We start from the raw sequence: 21324 nt of genomic DNA on the forward strand, positions 1-21324 counted from the left end.
CTTTTTGTGTAGTCAGTGCATGCAGCGTTGCAAGGCTCCAGCCAAAGGACAGCCAGCTATCAGGTTGTATTCAGCAAAGATTCAGTATCTCAATAGTCAGCGGAGAATGTTTGCTTTCCAGATCTTGATGAGACAGAGAAATATGGCACTTTCATCTAATTATCTGCCTCTGTTTCAGATCGATGGGTTATTTGGTCAGTATATACAATGGTACAGACACATTGCACAGGAGGACAGAAAGCACCACAGGGCCACACTGTGCTCGGCTCACTCCAGAAGAAAATGACTGCTTGCAGTCCAAAGGCTATGCTGGAGACACGGACAGGAGAGCACATCAGAACTTTGATTCCTACAAATGGGTAGAAAGTTATCCCAAGTGTAGAGAAAAGCAAATGAATAGGGAGCATAGGAACAGCTGGCTGGACCTGGGCACAGGGGGGTGTCAGTCTCCTGAGGTCTACTAAAGCATCTTCCCGCAGCCCTGTGAATAAAACTGCTCCCCAGGTGGGATTAAAACCTCTTGTCCCCTTCAAGGTTCACTTATATGCTTCTTCTTTGGCAACCACAAGGGATTACAGGCAGTATCAGGTGTCTGTTTGTTGTCTACAGAGGCCACACTCCGCAGTAAAGAACACAACAACAGCAAAAAAATCAAGTAAAGACCTGGAAAGAGTATTCAGAGGGACATGGTTTTCCCCTGGGGAAATGCAAACCACTGGTGCCTGGTCTCTAAAACCACGTTCTCTGGCACTCTAATCAAATCTGCTTGGCATAAACCAGGGTGTGTGGGTTTCTAATTTCCTGGCACCAGAACAGCCAAATCACAGGGAAGAACTGGAGGCAACAACATGCCAGTGAGTCACCCATCCATGGAAGGACACTAGTTCCCTTTCTGCTCTGTGGGCTGAGAAATGCAGAAAGAGACCTGCAACTCAGCCATATTTTCTGCTGCTATGAACACTGACTTTGTGCTCTGATATCTTAAGAGTTGAAAGAACATTCCTTATAGCCCAAAAGGTAAACAACTGCGCTGCAAAGAACTTCAGGAAGAAAAAAAGCATCCTAGAAGTTTAAGTTGCAAAGCTGCAGAAAACAGCAAATGCAGATGTGCTGTTAGCACTAGAGCACTACAAATCAAAGAGGGGCAACAATGGTGCAGAAATTTATCAAAAGACATTTCAAACACACCTCCTTTTCAACAATAGTGCAGTTACTGCTCTAAGCCTCCCCTCCCACTCTTCCAGGCTTTGATTACACAATCACTAATTCAACATAAGTCAAGATACCCATGCTCTTTCCCAAGTGCTCATCCCTAGATGCCTTTTTTTGGTGCCAACTCTAGCACTCACATAGCAGGTATTAAAAAGATGAGGGAATAGATCCAGCTGGGAGCCTCACATTGGAAAAAAAAGAACGAGGAAGGTGGATCTCAGTTGGCTCCATCTCCCAGACCAGCTCACAGCAAACAATTTTAGCACGAGTCCAGGGGGGTAAAACAAACATTTTGGCAGGAGCCTACATTTATGCTGTACCTAAGCAGCTGCGTAACCACAGACTTCAATGAAGGTGACGCTGGACAACGTCACGTTACCTGAGAAGGGCAAGCCACAAGCTTTTAATGGAAAAAGCCATTTTAGAAAACTGTTTAAGGAAGACTTAGACTTCCATGTACTGATATTAAACAAAATTTTAGATCTCCAGATTGGAGAAGTTATTTGCTTTCTGTCTGAAAATCCTGCAGGTTTTTCCATTCAAGAATCCTACCTTTGAAAGCTCAAGTTTCCAGGAAGGGAGTGGTTCTTATATTACCAACCATAAGTCTCTTGCAACAGTTCCTTTTCAACTAGATAAGATATGGTCTAATGCAAGGGACCTACAGAATCCAGCACAGCAAGTATGCTGACCTCTAGTAGCTGCTTCTGCACAAAGCTAGCCTGAAGTGCTGCTCTGTGCGCACCACTGCTGGGAAAGGATAAAGATGTATTGCAGCCTTAATCCAGGTCTCTGACTCACCAATACCGTCCACCCATGAGTACGAGTACCCTCTGTGCAGTTCCCAAACCTGCACGCAAGGCTGAGTTGTCGTAGGACATATGAGATGTTCTGTCTCAATCTCCCGTCAATGGGGTGGTCACTGGGAAAAAAGCAGACTGACAAAATTGTAACCTGAGCCTTATACCTTAGCTAAGAAAGGACTTACCCCTGCCTTGCTTTATAAGTGCAGAGCTTCACTCACATGTAAATTAGAGGGCAAAGGGCAGATGGTTTTCAGATATTCTTAACATTTTACCCTACGTGCTGTTGTCTCCTCTGTTTTTCTGATGTGCGTTTTGGGGGCAGATCAGTAGTCTGGAGAAAGATCTGTTGTATTCCCTGATAAACACTGGTTAAAGCAACTTTGTCCTCTAGAGTATGATAATTCAGTACAAGTGTTAGGTTGGTGCAAAGTCTGGGCAGGCCAACTGAAAAGGATTCAAGTGCAAAAAACTCAGAGTGAAGGGTCACGGCTTAACATCTTAGCATTTACTGTCCAATGCCTTATTTTACATTTACCACACTGTGGCTGAAATACCACACCTGAGCTTGGACAAGCTGGCTTGACAGATAATGAAGTACCAAATGCATGTGTTTTTGTGATGGTACTATCATATGCTACCAGTAACCTCAGGAACAAAGGGTTAGTTCAAGACAGTAAGAGCTTCAACATAAAACGCAGCAGAGCTTCCTCTATAACCCCTCAGAGAGCAAGCAGAGGATGCTACTTCAGGCTGACTGCGCTGTATTTTCCAAGCATTTTTTCCTAAGTCTAATAATGGTGCAATGAGCAAATGATATGTCACCAAAAAAAATAAAATTCTATAATCATTACAAAACAGTATGCCACATCAACGCATCAGCTATATATTGCTAAATGGACCGCATTTGGGTTTAAGAAGTACTGAAATATCCTTAAGTCAGAACAAGTCACCTGTCATCCTTTCTGGTTATACTGATGTTCGCAGGGGCACCTGGACAAAGCTACAGCTTTATTGTTTTCAGGCTCATCTAGAAGAACATCAGTGTTAACCTTTACGTACCTGTGTCTTGGCCATGTAATATATTTTCATATTTTAGGCACGGCACCCTTCTCCCAGATGAAGGCTTCACTGAAAATATTCCACTGAGGTAAAACATTGGAGGCAGTAACTCAAACTACAGCAGGACAGAGTGGAGATGTCTTCCCCCACCCTACTTACAGGAAGAGGAGCCTACAAGGTCTGGTTTGGAAAAAAAAAAGTGAGTAAATACTTCTGAGCACTTACCGACTAGCTCCTGAGGGTCTCTTTTCTCCAGTTCTGAGAATTCCTGGGAGAAAGGGGGGAAGAAACAGATTTTAGTCAAGGTAGTCTTCCAGTCTAAAAAGCTATACTGTCCGTTTGTTTAGAAACTCTCATATTACTTCTGAGACAAAAGAACATATATTAAGAATGAAATGCATGTTATTAGATCATAGGGCAACGTTCGTACCATGGAAAGTCAAAGCCTAACAGGATGCTCCATTTCCTCTCAAAGCTAGAGTCTAAATTTAATGAAAGAATTAAGACTTTGTTTCTGTCAGTCCTGAACACTCAGCTCCTTTTGAATTCCACAAAAATTGCCATGCTTGAAGCCTTTCCTCAAGATAGATCAAACCACAGATTCTTCATTTTTGGTGGCTGGCCTTTGGCACCGGCTGAGAGCCAGTGTTTTAGAGCATAGCTAATTAACAAGCTTGATTTAGCCCCCCCAAACTTCTTAAGCCCACGGAATGCCTCCCACAGGCAACCGACAGTATGTAGGGCCTGCAGGATCCGTTCCGTGGGGTTACACAGGAACAGAGGAAATGCTCCCAGAGCCCTCAGCCCTCTGTGGGTACCCGGGGCTCTGCGGGGTCCCCAGCTGCAGGGGCTTGCCAGTTATCTGTGATGACAGAATTCACCACTCTGCCTTTGGCTGATAAACCCTCTCAGAGCCAAAATGCTGAGGAGCGTGGTGGTGATGTGGAGCCTGCGTTCCCATTTTGGGAGAACGCTCCCACCTGGCTGCTACTTTTCCGGAGCGATACAGATCTGCTCTTCCAGGAACTCTAGGGCATTCGGAGATTTTCTCAACACAGCCAACCCCTCCTTAGTTATACTAAGATGAATTAAGGCAGCTTCAATTGCAGGAGCACAGCAGATGTTTGTGGCGGAGTCTGCTAAGCAGGAGCGTTATGTAGGACAAGGCATTTTAAAATATGCTTTCACCATATTGAGACTCATGTTCAAATATTTTGGTACTTCTGCAAGACCCCGAGGGAGCCACAAGCAACACCAAGTTCAACACAAAGTTTCTGAAACAATATCAGCTGTATCCTAACATTGTCCTCTTCCCCCTGCCTCCCTCCCAAAGACTTTTTGTGACTCACTGGACTGTGCGTCCAAAATTCCTCAGTGCCTCCGAACACAGAAGCTATTCATTCAACCTGACAGAGACACAGTGCTGCCTCCTTGCTGCTTAGTAACCGCTCTCTAAATCCCCTCCTTTCCTCCATTTCCCATCAGGTGAGAGATGGACAAGGTAAGGAGAAAGGAGCAAGGTCGCCAAGCCAAATCTGGGAACAGGCTGCGTCAAATTCATTGCGAAAAGCCACCGATTGCCAGAGAAACCAGAGCCCTCGGGGTGCAGAAAAACAAATTCTTTGTGTGGCGCTAGCTGCTATGTGGCATTTTTCATAGTCATTCATGAAAAAAAGCACTGTTTCTCCGTAAGAACACTTGGATCACAAATAAAAAAGGCTGAAGCTATTTCAGAAAAATCAAGTACATGAAGGAACACGCATCCTCCTGCCGGCCAGCTGGCGAGGCACCAGGGCCCTTTGTGAGGCACAGGCCCTCGTGTAACAGCTCCGACCGCGCTCCACGTAGTGCATTAACACCTCTTCTCCCAGGGTCCTCAGAAATGACAAGCAGAAAAAAAATAAAATAAATAAAACAGAAGCATGGCATTTCAAAGCAGGAAATTAAGCACCTGCCAAGATAAGGAGCTCTCTTTGGTGAGAGCACCGAGCAGGAATTCAGGGAATCCAGGCTGTGCTCTCCACAAACCTACCCAGACCCAGCATTAACGTGGTGAGCCTCAGCCATGTCGAGGGGGCAGTAACACGGTGAGCCTCAGTTTACCACCAGGGAAACGGAGACAATTCCGTGGGAGCTATCAGATTGTGAGGACAAATTCAGATCAGTATGGAAGTGCTGCATGCAGCCTGGAAGAGTTCATGGAGCTACAGATGTGAGAAACTTATGTCCAGGCAGCATACGGTTACTCACCAGGCAGCAAACACATGAGGTCAGAAGGCTGCTCTATCTCCTCGAGACAGAGAACTCGCTAGGTATTTACTTAAAAGTGTTTCTCACCTTGGTTTGAGACAATGAACAAACTGTTGGGGTGAAAGGAGGTAGGTGACTGCTTCTGTTCCAACCTTAGCTGAATCACATTGCCCAGTCTTTTCTTTTCAAAGCTTTGTTTTAAATGGACTGAGAGAGAAGAGGAAGAAACAGACCAGGTTCCTGAGCACCTCTTGATTCTTACCCAGCACTGTGCTTATTATTCCAGTAACCCTCACACCTTCTCCTGCCCAACCCTCCTCCCATCATCCAAGAGAAAAATCCCCAAAGAGACCAAGTGCCAAGCATTACTTCAGCAGCCCAGTGGCAGAGTCCAACTCAGGAGCTTTAGATGTGTACTTCAAGAAGGCTGCCGGGGGTTGCAAGGGCATTTGCTGTATTTCTGAAGTTTTCAGAAGCCCACTTTCACGTCTCCTATAGCTGTGCAGGACCAGCACCAAACATAAGCACGCAGTCCCCAGGAGACATGCAGTAATATTCTGAGAGAGAATTTGATGGCCAAAACCTCTCCTGGTACGTACCGTACGTTAGACGAGCATTTCTCTGAAGTGCCAGATGTGTTTAATTGTATGTCTAATGAATTTCTGGAATCATCAATAAGTTTCCTGTCACCAGAGGCAAGTTTTACTTTAACCCATATCCTTCAATCCTAGAGCTACAGCATGAGTCCACTCCATTTATAACGGGCTGAATAAAGCCAATCCTAAAGCCACCGCTGTGCATTTACCAGGCCCGATCGCCTACACCCATCTCACCACAGCCGCTCGAGCAAGTCTGGTCTCCACATCCTCAGGACAGAGCTAAGACACCAGAAACCCTAGAGCTACATCAAGCAAAATAAAAACAAGCTCAGCAGCATTATAACCACACCTCGCTGCCCAAAGGATATGAATTTTGCTTACTGATGAGTTACCGCGTACCTACACCCACTGCTCCGTCGTTAACGAGCTGAAGACATCAACACAGCTTTTCATTAAGTCGGACTACTTTCAAGCCTCCCGAATGCCTTCCGAAAACAAAGGGATGACCGACTCCTCCTCCCGTGCTTGTTCATGTTTGCTCAGTTTACTGTCCAACACTACGGCAAGGCAAGTATCAACAGCTTGACTGCAGACAGCTTGGCCGATGCGAGATTTAAGAGGTCTTGTTCAAACCTCTGAGCATCTACTGACGAACCAGAAATTAAGGACAGTCAAACTTTCAGTCGAGAAATGCCCTACATTCCCCTAGGCTAATTTAAGTCTGAGACAGATGTCGAACACACGGAATTGATTAGAACAGGTAGCATTTGCAAACAAGCATTTTCTGCAGGTCTAACCCAATATAAGGTTAAACAAGGTAGAGAATCAACAACTGGGGTAACAAGGTACAATAAAACACTACACAATTACTGTGTTTTAGCTGTGAAAGGGAAGGCATTCTGTACAGACAAGAAATTTCTAAAGGCACTTAATGGAAAATTTGGAATATAACTGGACTTAAAGCAGGGAAGTTATCTAAATCCATTCAGGGCAAGGTGATCTTTCTGTAGATTGCTGTATCAACGCCCACATTCCTATGTACCAGTATCTCATCACTGGAACAGCACAAAAATCAAGCAGGTGAGTGGTTACAAGCACAAAACATCAAACCTCTCCATCAGAGTACGTATATGAAAGCTCTCACAGCCTTCACGTATCCTAGAGCTTCAGGCATTACTTAATGGATCCGTTTCCACTTGCATCCTGATTGGTGAAAAAGAACAAGGTTAAGGCTTCCCTAGCGGCATCTTCCAATACTGCACAGTTTTCACAAACCTGATCTCTGAAAGGCTGCATGGGAGCATCTCCAAACTGACTTCTGCAGCCAGGCTCTTGCTACTTGCACGAAGTCGGCCTGGACACATCAGTTATGTTAAAAATTCTCTCTAACATCACTGAAATACAAAACTCACAGGCAAAAAAAAGACTTCCTTGCTTATTCTTTTTCTCTAGCCACTTTATCCCATCTAGTGTTATAGGATAGCCTCTAAGAATGGCCAGAATAAGTTGAAAAAAAATAAAAAAGCAGTACTGCACTTCACTCTTCCTGCACTCAGCAAGTTGGCTTTCTGGCCGCTATTTATTTTGCAACCTGGATTTCACAAGATCAATTGTTTAAGGGCCTAAAGGCAGACAGCCTCGCTCCAATGGACTGACTGAGTCAAGGGATGCTGTACAAGTTCAGATCCAAGCTGGAAGAGGACTTGAGGACAGCAAGACAAGCAGAAGACAGACTCCCTTCCCCTGATGCAGACAATAACAAAGGGCAAGCTCTGAAGAACATAAACTGCTAAAGATAAAAAGGTATTAATAAAAACACAAGCATTTAAAATCTATCTGGACCTCCTAGATAAATCACAATTTCTGTGCTTCTACGAGTGATTCAGCCCACTTTAGATACCACCTCACTGACAGCAGAAAGCAGATGTCCTATCGCTATTCCCATCTACAGTCAGGTGAAGTTTTTCCATTGCCACCTCTATTCCCAAATGCTTCCTTCAAGCCCTGGGCAAGACGATGCTGCCTGTAAGAGCCTGGCTGACATGAACCCAGGTTGAGAATTAGGTATTATAATGTATTCATGTAATATATAATCAGCTCAGGAAGAACAGCAAGCTAAAAGCGTGTGTATTTGCATGTAAGGAGAGCAATGCGTTTTGGCTTCAGACTTCACCTCTCAAAGGTGAAATACCGACCATCATTTCAGCTGTAGTGTTTCCATTCAGTTACATAAAAACCAGCCCCGACTCAGATTCCATGGAAAAGAAACACAAGCAAACACAATCCTCGCAGTGTGGAGCACAGATTAACGGAAGGAAACAAAAACAATGTGAATCTGAGACTGATGAATTCACGTTTGGAAAGGTTTGCCCAGAACAGCTTTATTTAATGGAAAGAATGGACTGACTTCCAACAATGCCTGCTAAATCCTTCCTGAAACAAGATCCATAAATCCAGTACAAAGCTCACACTGGACATAACTGCTGGCATTCACTGTTGCCAAAGGGTACAAATCCAACCTTCAGTTTCTCACAGAAGCAGTTGTGTTAGTGCAGGTGTACTTCGAGCTACAAGAAGAAACGGTTGTGCAGGGAGGCAGAAAAGATGGAAGAACAGAAGCCGATTGTTTTCGGTTACAAGTTGTAAGAAAAAAAAAAATGGAGACGCTGATGCCAGATTTACCACCACTCCATTGCAGCCAGACTTGCAGCCAACTTAGCCCTCCAGCTCCCTTCTTCCACTCGCTTCCAGCTCATATTAAAAAAAAAAAGTGTAGCTCGCAAGCTTCCACAGTACACCTCAACATCATACTCTCTTGTTTCAGAGGCGTTGCTGTTGCATCGCAGAATTTCTTCTCTCCAACCACTTCACCTGACTGCTTGCACGTAGACCCAAATTTCAGAACAGTTTGGGCTGACAGCCACAGAACGTGTAGGCCAGCCACACTGTTGTCACGCTGATGGCTAAGTCTGAAGATCGTAATGCAGGGGGGTTTTCAGTGCAGTCCCTCCATCACTAGCCAGCGGACCTGCTGCTGCAACAGATGTTACAATGGATTTCTCTCATCTGAGGCACTGCCAGGAATTTTTGTATTTTTTCCCCTCCTATCTACGGTTCAGACTCTGTCCTGTACTCCTAACACATCAACAAGCTTTACTTGGCTGAGAATGATGGAAAGAAACCAACTGCACAAATTCTTCGAACACTTGACAGTTGTCGAGGCTGACAGTGAAGATGGCCTCGTCTGAGCAAGCAGGCGAAATGTTCGTATGTAGGCAAGCAAGAGAGAGATCTCTGGATAATGTGCTTTTTTTTGTTTGTGCCCACAGGTAGAGAACACCAGAAACTTCTCATTTAACATTAGAAGTGCATGGCAAGAGCTTTCTATCTCTTGCTCACCAGACCTGCTCGATGTTGACGTGCTACTAGGCAGAGGACAGAGGAGCTGCGATGTGTACTCAGTCTGGGGGAAGAGAAAGTAAGGGAACTGAAGTACAGGGTTTTTTTTCCCCCCCCCCCCCCCCCCCTTGTTTTTTTGTATTGTGAGATGGGAGAATCCCAAGAGAAAGCTTGAAATAAGCCCATTTCCTACAGCCATATCCTGTTTGCCAACTCCGATACATAGCTCCAGGCAAACTGCCCAGCACAGGATAAGAAATTTAACTAAGAAAAAGCTGCAGGCACCACGATCCAGATAGCAAGAGCAGCACGGCAGCTTCGAAGTAAGCCACCTATGGGAATCAACTGGTGCATTCATCTTCAGGGAAGCCTACGAACAGCCTGTACAAACCTATTTTGAGATATGATTGTCACGGGCAAAATGAGGGAAGGAAGAACAAGGCAAGAAAGAGTCAACTCCTGAGACATTCCTTCTTAAATCCTTATCTAATCCTTACCAAAACAAAGAACATGCGTAGCTGACGCTGCCTCTTAGTTTTTAAGCTAAATTAAGTCTAAAGATACACCCCCAGTTCATTTCAATTCTATTGAAAAAAAAAAAAAACACTGAAAAACACTAAGATCTGGCAAAACATTTCTGTGAGAAAATGCTTTAGAAGAGAGAAGCTTTCCTACCATAAAAGCCTTTAAATAACTTCTTTGAAACTTGATTGCACTCACCTGACACATGCTAGCTCAATATTTGACAAAGATATGCAAGAAGTAATTTCCAGCCAAGGAACCGTGTGCCAAGACTCCCATTCTCCAAGCTGAGGGACAATGAATAATGCCTGCCTTGGTACGGAGCTTCGGCCCCACGGCCACGTGCCTCAGCGTGCTGCCCCTTTTCTCTCCCGCACCTCACTCCCATCGGGACTGATCTGCAGGTAGATCACCCTGTGCGTACACTTTACTACAAGCCCATATGATACGACCTCTCCACAGCACAAACACAGACCAGAACGCTCTGGTGCGAGCACGCAAAGCGACCTACATGACGACTGTGCAGCCCCTGAGAGCAGAATACCAGCTAACAGCTGCCACGCTCTGAGAGCAGCCAGCACAGCTCCCGGCAGGCTCCGCCAGAAGCCACCGAGGTCCAGAGAGAGGCTTCTTGATCTGCAGAGCGCGTTAATTCTGCTTTCAAGTCACTTTTGCTTCCTACGGTGGAACGGGAATTCAGAGGTCAAGTATCAGCACCACATGACATGGTTTGAGGTGTCAAGCTACCCTGATTTATTAAAAAAATAAACAGATTGTTGCAACGTAAAACAAAGCTAAAGGTGAAGCTGGACTGTGAGAAATCTTAATCCTCAGCAGCAGCAAGCAAAAGGCTCAAGAAAACTGACAAAACTTCTTGCCTGAGCTTTTCCAGGTACATACAGCCAAAAATTCTCCTTCAGGGTTTGGAGTAGAGGCAGGGTGTAAAAATCTCCTCCTTGGGATGAGCAGATCCCACGGAGCTTTAGCAGATTTCCAGCCTTCTGTACTGAGAACAGGGAGGCTGGAAGGAGCTATTTTCTGCCATTTGTTGGTGTTTGAGGCAATCCTCCATCTGTGCTGACTGTTCAGACTCTCGCTCTGACAAGCGCCAACGTGCAGGCTCAGAGCAGGCTATTTCAGTACAGCAGACAGGAGTAATTGCAACACAACACAACTGGACTTGAAGAACTCAGACCTTTATCAGGTGAAATATGCAACGGGAAGCAGCTCCAGAAAGGACATTTCTTCAAGTTTAAAGGCAAATAGAAAAAAAACCTGGCTCTTCCTTTGGAGAAAAGCAAGCCACACCTGTGTCAATAATCTGTGGTATTTAGTACTGCAGGGAGCGAGGAGTCTGCCGCAGCACGTATGCCTGGCGGGGAGGAAGGAACAAGCATGTCCGTGGACATGTCTCATCTTCCAAACAGCTCACGAGCTGGACTGAAGCCAGCAGCTCTGAAGGAGGTAAGGCAGCTCTGAAGACCAACGATGCTGTGATCTATCTCCCTATCAGGCGGAGAGAGCTGGAGACACAGCCGCACACAAGGGAAAGGGACAAAATAAAAGTCAAAGATGCTGAACTTCACTGTTTCCTGCATGCAAAGCCATTTCCCTGCTGCTGATACTACTCTTTGGCATCAACCAAGGTCAGCCACGTGGTTAGAAGCGGGAAGCAGGAGAGGTATCAGCTGTTCTAATGGTTGAGCACTCATTTTAATAGCACAGGGAACAGCCTTAGAGGCTGAGTTAACTCGACTCCCCCTAAAGGCTTCCCACATGTAATGCTGCCTGCTGAACTGCCAAACCTGGAAGACAGCGTGCCAAAACAAGGGAAAATATGCAGAGCTGGAAGTGCAGGGAGCATTTTGCACAAGTGTATTAGGAGGAAAACCGAGTACAGAATACGATGAATAACTGCACAGCTTATCATTCGCAGCTTCAGGCTGTGCTCGCAGGCACAGAAAGGAGCGGGAAACGAGCCACTGGAGATCTAACCTCAGCTCCAGCCCTGAAAGGGCTGGAGGCACCTAGCACAGCCATGCTTAACCCAGGGGCATTTTTAAAGCACGGCTGTTCTTTTGCCAGTTCTGTCCATCGGGGGCCAAAACACTAACCCAGACAGCATCAAAATGCCAAGAGAAGGGAGGGCAGGGGAACATAATGATTTGTTTTAATTTTTTGATTCGGACGAGACATTAGGAGTGCCCTTCTGCAGCACATTTACAGTGGTTATATCCTACCAGATCCAGCCACATCAAGACAAATAACCTACAGCTCCTCCAGCCATCAAGAGGGCACAGGTTTTATTTTTTTTTTTAAAGCAAAAACAGTAGTTTTAATACTCATTCTTTAGTCAGATGACCTTAAATATATTCTAAGCAGAATTGTTAGGATTCCCTCTCAGCAGCTGAATGCATCAAGGGCTGGTATTTCCTAGGCAACTTTCATACTTTGCCACCAAAGTAAACAATTCAAGTTCATTTTCTAAAGCTTACCACGGCCAGCTCCGTTTTTAGGGTTTGCAGTGGAATATCTAAATATAACAACAACTCTCTACTGATACAACTTCTCCCACTTTTCCCCTCCTTCTTCAGTGCAAAACAGTAACACTAAAGATAAAAGTAACTAAGTAGATTCAGACATCTTTTGAGAACCTGGCTTGATGAATGAATGTTGAATATAGAAAAACAAATACGCCTTATCAAAATAAGCGTGACTTACTGGGACTACATTACTGAACAATCCCCCATTTACTGGTTCTTATCCCTTATCGCCTTTACTTGAAATCAAGATAATTTTGGTATTTAAACAAACAGGTTAATGGGCAGGCAAAATAAACATCACAATCAAAAGCCTCCACTTACGTACTGGTGCACATCTGTGCACCATAACAGAGGGAAATTATTTCAGAGGTTGAGTGGATCAATAAGAGCTAAACAGCTCCGATGACTACCAAAAAGTGGTACTCAGACACGCTCGGAAACATAGCGTTCTTCTGGAACTTTAACACCTTTCTGCTGGCTCCCCCTTCGGATGCCTGTCACCACAACACCACAAAGATGCAGGGGGTCCTTAAAACAAAAGCAGAAAACGGTGCTACTTCTGAAAGCCCTTGCTTTCCAGAACTGTTACCATGCGTCAGACATTCACTTGCAAAGGGAGTGTCAGCATTTATCAGCTTTCCTGTGCGGGCTAGTCTGCAATCAAAGCTCAAGAGTTAATGATTCCCCCTGTGAAAACTCCAGTCGCCCAAGCTGAAGGGCTGGGCTCGATCAACGCCTGCAATCTGTTATTCATCCAGCCCTACAACATGAGGTACAGAATCCCTCAGGTGAGACTTGGAGCACAAGGTCAATATTTCATTTAAGGTTCATTTTCCTTCTTCCTGCAGGGCTGGTCCATTTAGTGAGCTCTGAAGGCTGGTATCTTGTTACTGCATCAAGGCTGTAACCATAGCCAGCTGCTGGCAGGAGCCCAAGCAACTTGCACACGCTGCAGAGCCCTTTAACCCTCCTCATTCCAAACCAACACCGCTACCAGAACACCGAATTTTGGATATTTCCAGTGTCCTTTGTTTTGTACTCACGGTTCCATCACCTGAGGAAAGAACAAAGTTTCCAGCTGGGCTGTGGGATTCCATCTTAACATCACTCCTCTGCCAGCAGCTGCTGTTGACCATTTCTTTTCCCTTCTTAGCAAGAAAGCTTTATTTCTGAAATCCCTGTAAGACTTGGCTTTTGCTTTGTTTGCAGTTTGTGACTGCTTATTTAACACTAAAAGAGGGACCACTGAAGTGATTTTGGTTACTAACGAATATGTTCTGCTGAGCACATCCTCCCAGAGTCAAATGCGGAAGACCGATTAGCGTTACCTAGATTTGAATCTCCCGTTTTCCAAGGGCCCAGGAAGCACTTCAGTTACAGGATGTAAGAAATTTGACTTTGCTACTTAAAGAGGACAATTTTGTTTTGTTGTTTGTGTTTGCTGGTGTTTTTTTGTTTTTTTGTTTTATAAGCATACAGTGTTCAGGACCATCTCACAGGTGCTCAGTAACAGAGAATCCTATGGGCTTGCTCTGGAAGAACACTCTCAGATGACTGATGAAGTTCAAATATTCTTCTGTACCTCTTTCTCCCAAAGGGGTTCATAGAAAATCTCCACTTGACTCTTTGAGGATAGACAGAACACAGCAGTTAGACATCAGCATTTTAACTTGAAAAGCTTACTGTGACTTGCTGCTAAGCAGAAAAAAAGATCATGAGAACTGCAGTGCCACCCAGCCCTTTTTTCTCTAGTGAGGAACAAAGGCTGTAAGGACAGACAGATGCACTTTCAAGATCAACAAGGGCATGCTCCCTGGAATCAAGATTAAAAAACACAGATAATTTTAAATACCATAGGGTGGAGTACAAAAATATCTCCCCTTGGAGCTATGAGACGGGCCACAAATTCCACTATCCCCACCATCACTTTACCATTACAAGTGTCACTGCCAGTTTTCACATCGTTCCCGTTTTTAGTCGCCTCGGCCTATACCCCCAGCTGGCACCAGCTGAAATTTCTGGAGGTTTTGTTTGTTACTATCCTGCAGAGTAACTGCAGGATGAGGCCAAACCACGGGATGCACCAGCAACAAGGGAAGTCCTTCTCCATACGCAGGGACCTGGTGAATTATTCAAATGAGAATCTCAAACTAGTTTGTTTGCCACGCATCCAGGGAAGCAAGCACTAGAAAAAAAATCTGAATATATGCTCAGGACTGGAAAATACTGTGATTAACCATTCATTTGCAGTGGGTTTATCTCAGTCATGCATTTTAAAGGACTGCACATGGGTTCAGACCCTGGAAACACCCTGGCCACATGTAAGAGGACCACGCCAGTTATTCAGACATGTTTCCAGGTCTGTGACATCTTGCAATGAAACTGATGGAGGAAGAATAGTTACAGCTCTCAGCTGGGACAAAAAGAAATATTACCCCAAAGTAAAATTTCAAATTAATCAAGTGTCTAACTTTAGAGTAACTACAACTCTTAGTCTCTCGTTTTCAGATACCACAAGCGCAATGCAATGAGGAAGGAACCAGGAGAACACTGCCACTTGGTGGAAAAGGAGGATAGGAAACATCTACTACTGCTCCGAGTAAAGCTGCTTTTACAGTAACGTTCCATCTTCCCTCATCCCAAGTGGATTTCTTAACAGCATGGCTAGTGCAACTCCATCACTGCCCCACCTGATGCTTTCCAACAACACGCCTGCTCCGTTACCAGCACGGCGCTGGGCTGCCTCGCAGCGCACTGCACAGCAAAGGAGGCTACTGCCTTCTCCACTTAACATTTAAAGACAAATATTAAGGATTACATAAAAGCCTGAAACCGCTGATGTTCAGATCTGCCACCCTGGCATTATTCTCACTTTTCATGCCATGCTAAGATGGAAGGAATTATGTTTTACTTCACATCTGTGAAGGCCAAAAGCTGCAATCAATTTTAGCTAGTTTTGTAAGGGAGGTTAAACACTACCTTGACAGCTGGTAACTTTACACTGAAGCAGAAAAAGCGGTCCACTTATGATCTAAATAGCTGTTTTTCTCTACTGCTTCAGTTCACCTACATCATTTGTTGTTAACCACTACGAATGCTGTTACCTGAAATGCCTGTTTCTACCCAGGCACGTCTGTGCTGAATAAGAACATTCCTGAGAGGAAAGATGCCCGTTCTACTTACTGTCATTCTTACAGTCTGTTCAGCCCTCTCTTCTGACATCTTTACAATGCATGAAAACCTGGAAATGTTTCTCTTTGAACAAACAATTCATATACGATCACTTCAGTTCTCGTGGAGTTCTTATTTCAGAATGCTCTCAAGATACCAAATTCTTTTAAGGTAGTTTCTTGCTTCCCCACTGAAGCTGGGACGCTGCCCTGTAGCCACACAGGAGTTCCTCTTCAGAAGGGAAAAATGCATCTGAATGGTTGCAAGCAGAACCCACTGAAATCAAGAAGCTTTTTAAATAAGCTAACATGAAGCATCAACAACATGTTAAAGCAGTAGCCACACAACTCAGCTGGAAGATTCCCATCTTTACGCGGACAGGAACTACTCTAGTCTGATTTTTTTCTTTCTCTGGCTGCCAGACTTCTTCTACATCGTCCCGAGGTCCTGGAGTCCTTCTAGAGGAGGCAGAAACGCATGCAGTTCCAGCAGGGCCCTCCTAACACTCATAATGATGACATACACCACACATCTCATTTGAGACAAACCCATCTATTTGTCTTTCAAGAGGTGTAAGCAAATAGCACTTATTTGAATCTAGTTTTTATTTTTTTTAAAATAGAAGCATTTTGCTAGCATTACTAACCAGGCATAATATAAAAATTTAAGAATAGGAGAGGGATAAAAATGAGATGGCTTTCCTCTCTTCCAAGCAAACCCCCCCAGAACAGAACAAACCATAATTTATTCTCATTGCAACAAGGAAAGTAGACAATACGTTCCATTTCCAAGTGCCTCCTACTTCTGTGCCAAGGGCACTGCAAGATATTTCACACGTGTATGCAGACCTCACCAAGCGCAGTACAGAAGCCAAGATCCAGCTCTGCCTGTCACCGTAAACCCATAGAAGTGTTGCAGGAACTGGAAGAGGGTGCTGCTACAAATCTCATTGAAGCAGGATAGCTAAACACATTTGTTTGCTTTCTCATGGTTCCACGAAAGCCCTAAGCTGATTCACATGCTCTGCAGAATTTCAGCTTGCTACACTGCCCTCTGGATTCCTAAGTAGAGCTCGGAGATTGTCTGCATCCGTCAGGAAGCTACTGGATACAATAAAGGCCTTTTCAATTGTCATTCATTCTGTATCCCACACAACTGCTTATATTACACTGGGGATTGATCTGACATAGAAAACTGAGCACAGATCTCTATGAAGTTTCATATGGATTTCATACGTTGTCTTTCTCCATGTTTTTTGCCTGATGTATGTTCCTACAGGCTGCTAAACACGTTCAGCAGAAACAAGATGTAATCGCAGGATAAAGATTATTTCAACTATTTCTGTGAATTATTATCTGGGGATCTTACCACCTTTATTTTTTAATTTTGAACACGGTCTTTACAAAACAGTTTCATTTAGAAGGACAGAGAGAGCTAGAGACACCTGAGCTGATTTTGATCTTTCATGAGCTCTAGGAGAATAAGATCACTTATTAAGTTGTTTTAACTAAATAAGGTCTTGCAGCTGATGCTGGTCAGACATAAGAGATACCTGTAGTGAGTACTACGTCTCCCAGGTCACTACAAAATAGACAAGATGCTGTCAGAAAACCCACCTCAGATCTAATGCACAGGAAGACTAGGTTCACGAACACAGATCTTGATCATTACTCAGTCCACAGCCTAACTGGCTAACTACCTTTGGTAGAATCCAAAACTGAAGTCAGAAATCACATAACAGCTACAAAAAGGAACGTATGAAACTAGCTACAGAAGGTCAGAAATGAACACCAAAGCCATGCTGTTAAGACTTATTTCTCTTGTACTGAGCTTTCCCTCCCCCACCGTACCACACTTCCAAATACCTTTAGGTCACCAGCCTCAGGTTTTTCAGTCTCTGAATCGTCATCTTCCTACAAGACAAGAATTTACAGGATTAAACTTAAAGAGCAGGCTTGGCAAGTAACCGCACCTACAGCAAAGGGCTTGTGTTTGGCAGCCCAGCAGCAGTCCAAGACCCTCTGAATGGAAGTTAGCTTTGCCCCACCCACTCAGGACCAGAAAACAAGCCCTACAGTCACAAAAAGAAGTGCAGTTGTGGTTTTTTTTTTGTTTCCCTTTTAAGGCAAAAGCATCACTCAGTAGAAGACGTCCTCCGCAAAACTCATGCAGCTCCTGAATGTGCAGAGCTAGACAATAAGAAGCAACAAAACTGCGGAAAAAAAGCGTTCATTGATTTTTGTCTTTTTCCAGTTGGTGGGCGGGGGCTTTGCACTCGCCCCTGTTTAGCAGGACTCGCAGAAAGCAGCGTTTGCAAGGCCTATTACTCTCCCAAGCATACATCAGCAACACAAACAGGACACATGGTGTGCCTGCCGCACAAGCAGGCATGCAGGCTTGGTGGGGGGCTGCCCTAGCACCACGTTCAGAGTCCCAGCGATGCCAGGTGACGCCGCATCTTCCCTTCCTTGCGCAGTGCTCTCGCAGCCTCACTTGCGGGTGACATGAACCTCCACAGGAACTAACTTCAGTTTTAGGTAACAGCCTCTATTCGGTTTTCATTTCTACCCAGAAATAAACAAAAAAAAAGGGCAAATTTCCCCCGAGAGCCTAAAATACTGAACTCAGCCTTAAAAAAAAAAATTGTACTAAGTGAGAAGTAACCTACAGCTTTGATCCAAAACTGGTAGGTAAAACCTACTGTTCCACTGTCCCATGAGCTACTCACAGAATCACAGAATAGTCTAGGTTGGAAGAGACCTCCAAGATCACCGAGTCCAACCTCCTACCTAACGCTAACAAATCTTCCAGTAAACCATATCCCTAAGCTCTACATCTAAATGTCTTTTAAAGACCTCTACTCAACTGGGGATCCTAGAGTTAGGTATGCCTGTAGACATAAATACATACTCTGGCTTCAAAACAAGTTTGAGGAGCAGAAAAAAAAGTTTTTCTTGCTCACACAACTCAGTAGAATGGGTTTTCCTCCAAACTCTGCCACTCAATTTCAACTTTGGCCCCTTGGAATCATTTAAAAGCAAGAATTTGGTGTTTCAGCTCCAAAAGAAAAACCAAAAAGAAATGAGGTGATTATGAGCAACTGGAAGACGGGCTTAAAATGAAGTGCCCACCCCTGGGTATTAGCACACAAGTTCTGGCAAGGCGAGCCAGAGGATGATCACACGACAACGTCAGTAAGTTTTAATTGCCTGAATTAACATGCATATCCCACAGAAGTGACACGCCAAACCCCTTCACTGCAGCTACTCTCCAGCGTATCTCCCTAAAACACGCACGTGCGCCCATGATTCAGTCTTAACAGTAGAAATTCAATAACCGTAAGAAGAACCACAGCACCAGATTACTCGGTACTTGATCAGATGTTTCCCTCCCACCCATAGTAGAAAGATGAGCGATTTTAAATGGAAGAACAACAGGTTGAATCATTCATCACATGGACACTTAACGGAAACAGCTCCCAGAACTTGCTAGCCTACTAGAGGACATCTCTGAAACAACAGCAACAACAACAACAACTCGTTACTGAGACTGCCCTTGAAAAAAGACTTTTCAGTCGCAGTTAAAGTAGACAATGTAAGCACAGAGTTGTTTGGATAAAAACCCGGGACAGCCTGAAACCAATTTGCACTGCTTTTCAGAAACAGCTCATAAGCAAGAAGTACCAGCGCTAGGATCTATTAAGGAAGCTCACGATTCTGGTCAAAGAGTATAAAAATAATGCGCGTTGCTGGCCTGCAATGAGACTGGAGAAAACGCCCCCTCTGTAACCTGCCTACATTTGTACAGTGACTGAAAATAAGCCCAAGATCCCCTGGCTAAACAGCAGAGTGCCCAGGCCGATTGACGTTGCCTGAACAGCACCTGGAACCTCCCAGATGACTGCAACTCACACTGAAAATTGTGTGTGCAGTAAAGGCTACCCTGTTCACACATCTAGCTGTCAACGAACACCTGGATCATAGCTACCGCCTTCTGTAAAATAGGGATCTTACTGAAAGAGCTTTGCATATAAACAGGAGATCTGCTAAAGCTTCCATTAAAGTTTCATTTACTAAATAAACTTTTACTAAACTTTAATAAAAGTTTCATTACTTGGCTTAGCCAGATGCCAACCCTGAATGCTATTGCTTGCACCTCTTCCAGTCAGCAAGAGCACACAAAAAAAGAAGAAAAAATAGACAAGTATCTTGGCTGCTACCTGGGGAAGCAAATAGCAGGAACAGTGAATGTCTTGTATGGGAATGAACTAACGCACATGAAGTAGATTTCAGTAAGAAAAAGTTGTAGTAACACTATTTCCTTCCTGTATTAAGCAGCCAAAAAACTTCAGCAGGGTCAACACATCAATGTGGAGGCAAGCAAAAGGTTGATGAGAAAGAAGAGAACTTCCCCGCACGTTCCCAAGCCTTACTGCTCTGCTCTTCCAGACACAGAAACATTTATCCTTTGGTGTACTGTAGCTGCACTCAGGCAGCGAGCTACGAGCCCTGCCTGACGATGCCCCAGGTACCTCGGTATTCAGGTGGAATTACACACATGCCATGCACCTACGACAAACGAAAGCCACTCAAGCCTAGACAGGACACCACTACATCAAGTTCACCAGATGTAGTTAAGTTGAGTTAGACATAAAAGAATAACTTCGGACATCACAGAACTTGATTCTTTTTGGTTATCCAGCTGCCCATGCATCAGCACGCTTCTCTGACAGCACTGCCACGCGTGCTAACAGCAGGAAGAGCTGCGGGTCCTGTGCCAACCTTCCTCCCGTGGAAGAGTCAAAGAGCATCGCTGGGTTAGTAACGAGCAACAAGGCCTACACTCAAAGATGCTGGACGTCAAGAAGGTGCCTGCCTTGACGGCAAAGTGAATGGAAATCCCGGGAAGGTGCTGGAGGCCCCAGGAGGAGCCTGTCGTTGGTGTGGGGCTGGGCGAGCGCTGAGGGGATGGGGTCGGGGACAGCCGGGGCGGTGCGGGGGGGGCAGGGGGTACTTACTGACTGCCTGCTGGTCTCCTCGTCCTCCTCCTCGTAGCCCTCCTCATCGCCGTCCAGCCGCGTGAAGTCGTCCTCCCCGTACCCGACGGAGACGAGCCCGCCTTTCTCCCCTGAGCGGAGGACAGAGAAAGGGGAAAAAAAAAAAAAGGCAAAATAAAGAAAAAGACAAATAAAACCAAGCCGGGAGGAAGGCGAGATGGCAACGAGGGATCCCCCCCCCACCCCGGGGCCCACCCTCAGCCCGTGCCCGCCCTCACCCGCGGCCCCCTCGCCGCCCGCCGGCCCGGCCTCGCTGTCGGACTCCGGGTCCGAGTCCTCAGCGTACACGGCCAGGGAGGACAGGACGCTGCGCTTCGCCGCCGCCATCTTCTGCCCGGCCCCGCCGCGCTTCCGGCGCGCTCCGGTGACGGAGGCGGCGGGGTCGCCATAGCAACGGCACCCTCCCGCCGCTACCGGAACCGGGCCGAGGCCGGCCGGGGGAACGGCTCGGTGAGAGAAAAAACCCTCGGCGAGGCACCGGAGGGAGGCTGGAGGGTGAGGAGAAGGAGCGGAGGTGCGCTGCGGGGGGGGTGGGGGGGGGGTGCGGTGTTGGGGGGGGGGGGGGGGTATGGGGGGAGGTTTGAGGGTGCTGGCCCTTTAAGAGCGGCTTCTGACGTCATCGCACGGCGCCGCGGGCAGCACCTGGCGGACCCTGAGCGGGTGGGGGGGGGGGCGGAGGGGTGAGGGGAGGGGGGGCTGTGAGGGGG

At 45.6% G+C, this 21324-nt stretch overlaps 2 protein-coding genes across 3 annotated transcripts in view; one reads left to right on the top strand and one right to left on the bottom strand.

The window, feature by feature from the left end:
• SAP30BP (SAP30 binding protein) overlaps positions 1 to 20988 on the bottom strand; it is a 31523-nt gene extending 10535 nt beyond the window's left edge. Inside the window, exons 1-4 of one of the 2 annotated variants that reach the window (XM_035342410.1) lie at positions 20836 to 20988; positions 20579 to 20688; positions 17427 to 17474; positions 3303 to 3345 (exon numbers count right to left, since the gene is read on the bottom strand). In XM_035342410.1, coding sequence (XP_035198301.1) covers positions 3303 to 3345; positions 17427 to 17474; positions 20579 to 20688; positions 20836 to 20944 — 310 coding nt within the window. In that variant the 5' untranslated portion in view covers positions 20945 to 20988. The remainder of the gene's footprint in view (positions 1 to 3302; positions 3346 to 17426; positions 17475 to 20578; positions 20689 to 20835) is intronic. The other variant, XM_035342411.1, reaches the window with a different exon arrangement.
• Positions 20989 to 21228: 240 nt separating this feature from the next.
• RECQL5 (RecQ like helicase 5) overlaps positions 21229 to 21324 on the top strand; it is a 38699-nt gene continuing 38603 nt past the window's right edge. The window contains exon 1 of the mRNA XM_035342181.1: positions 21229 to 21277. The gene's annotated coding sequence lies outside the window, so the exon portion shown is untranslated. The remainder of the gene's footprint in view (positions 21278 to 21324) is intronic.

The sequence above is a fragment of the Oxyura jamaicensis genome, chromosome 18 (genome assembly GCF_011077185.1).
Source record: "Oxyura jamaicensis isolate SHBP4307 breed ruddy duck chromosome 18, BPBGC_Ojam_1.0, whole genome shotgun sequence".
Lineage (NCBI taxonomy): Eukaryota > Metazoa > Chordata > Aves > Anseriformes > Anatidae > Oxyura > Oxyura jamaicensis.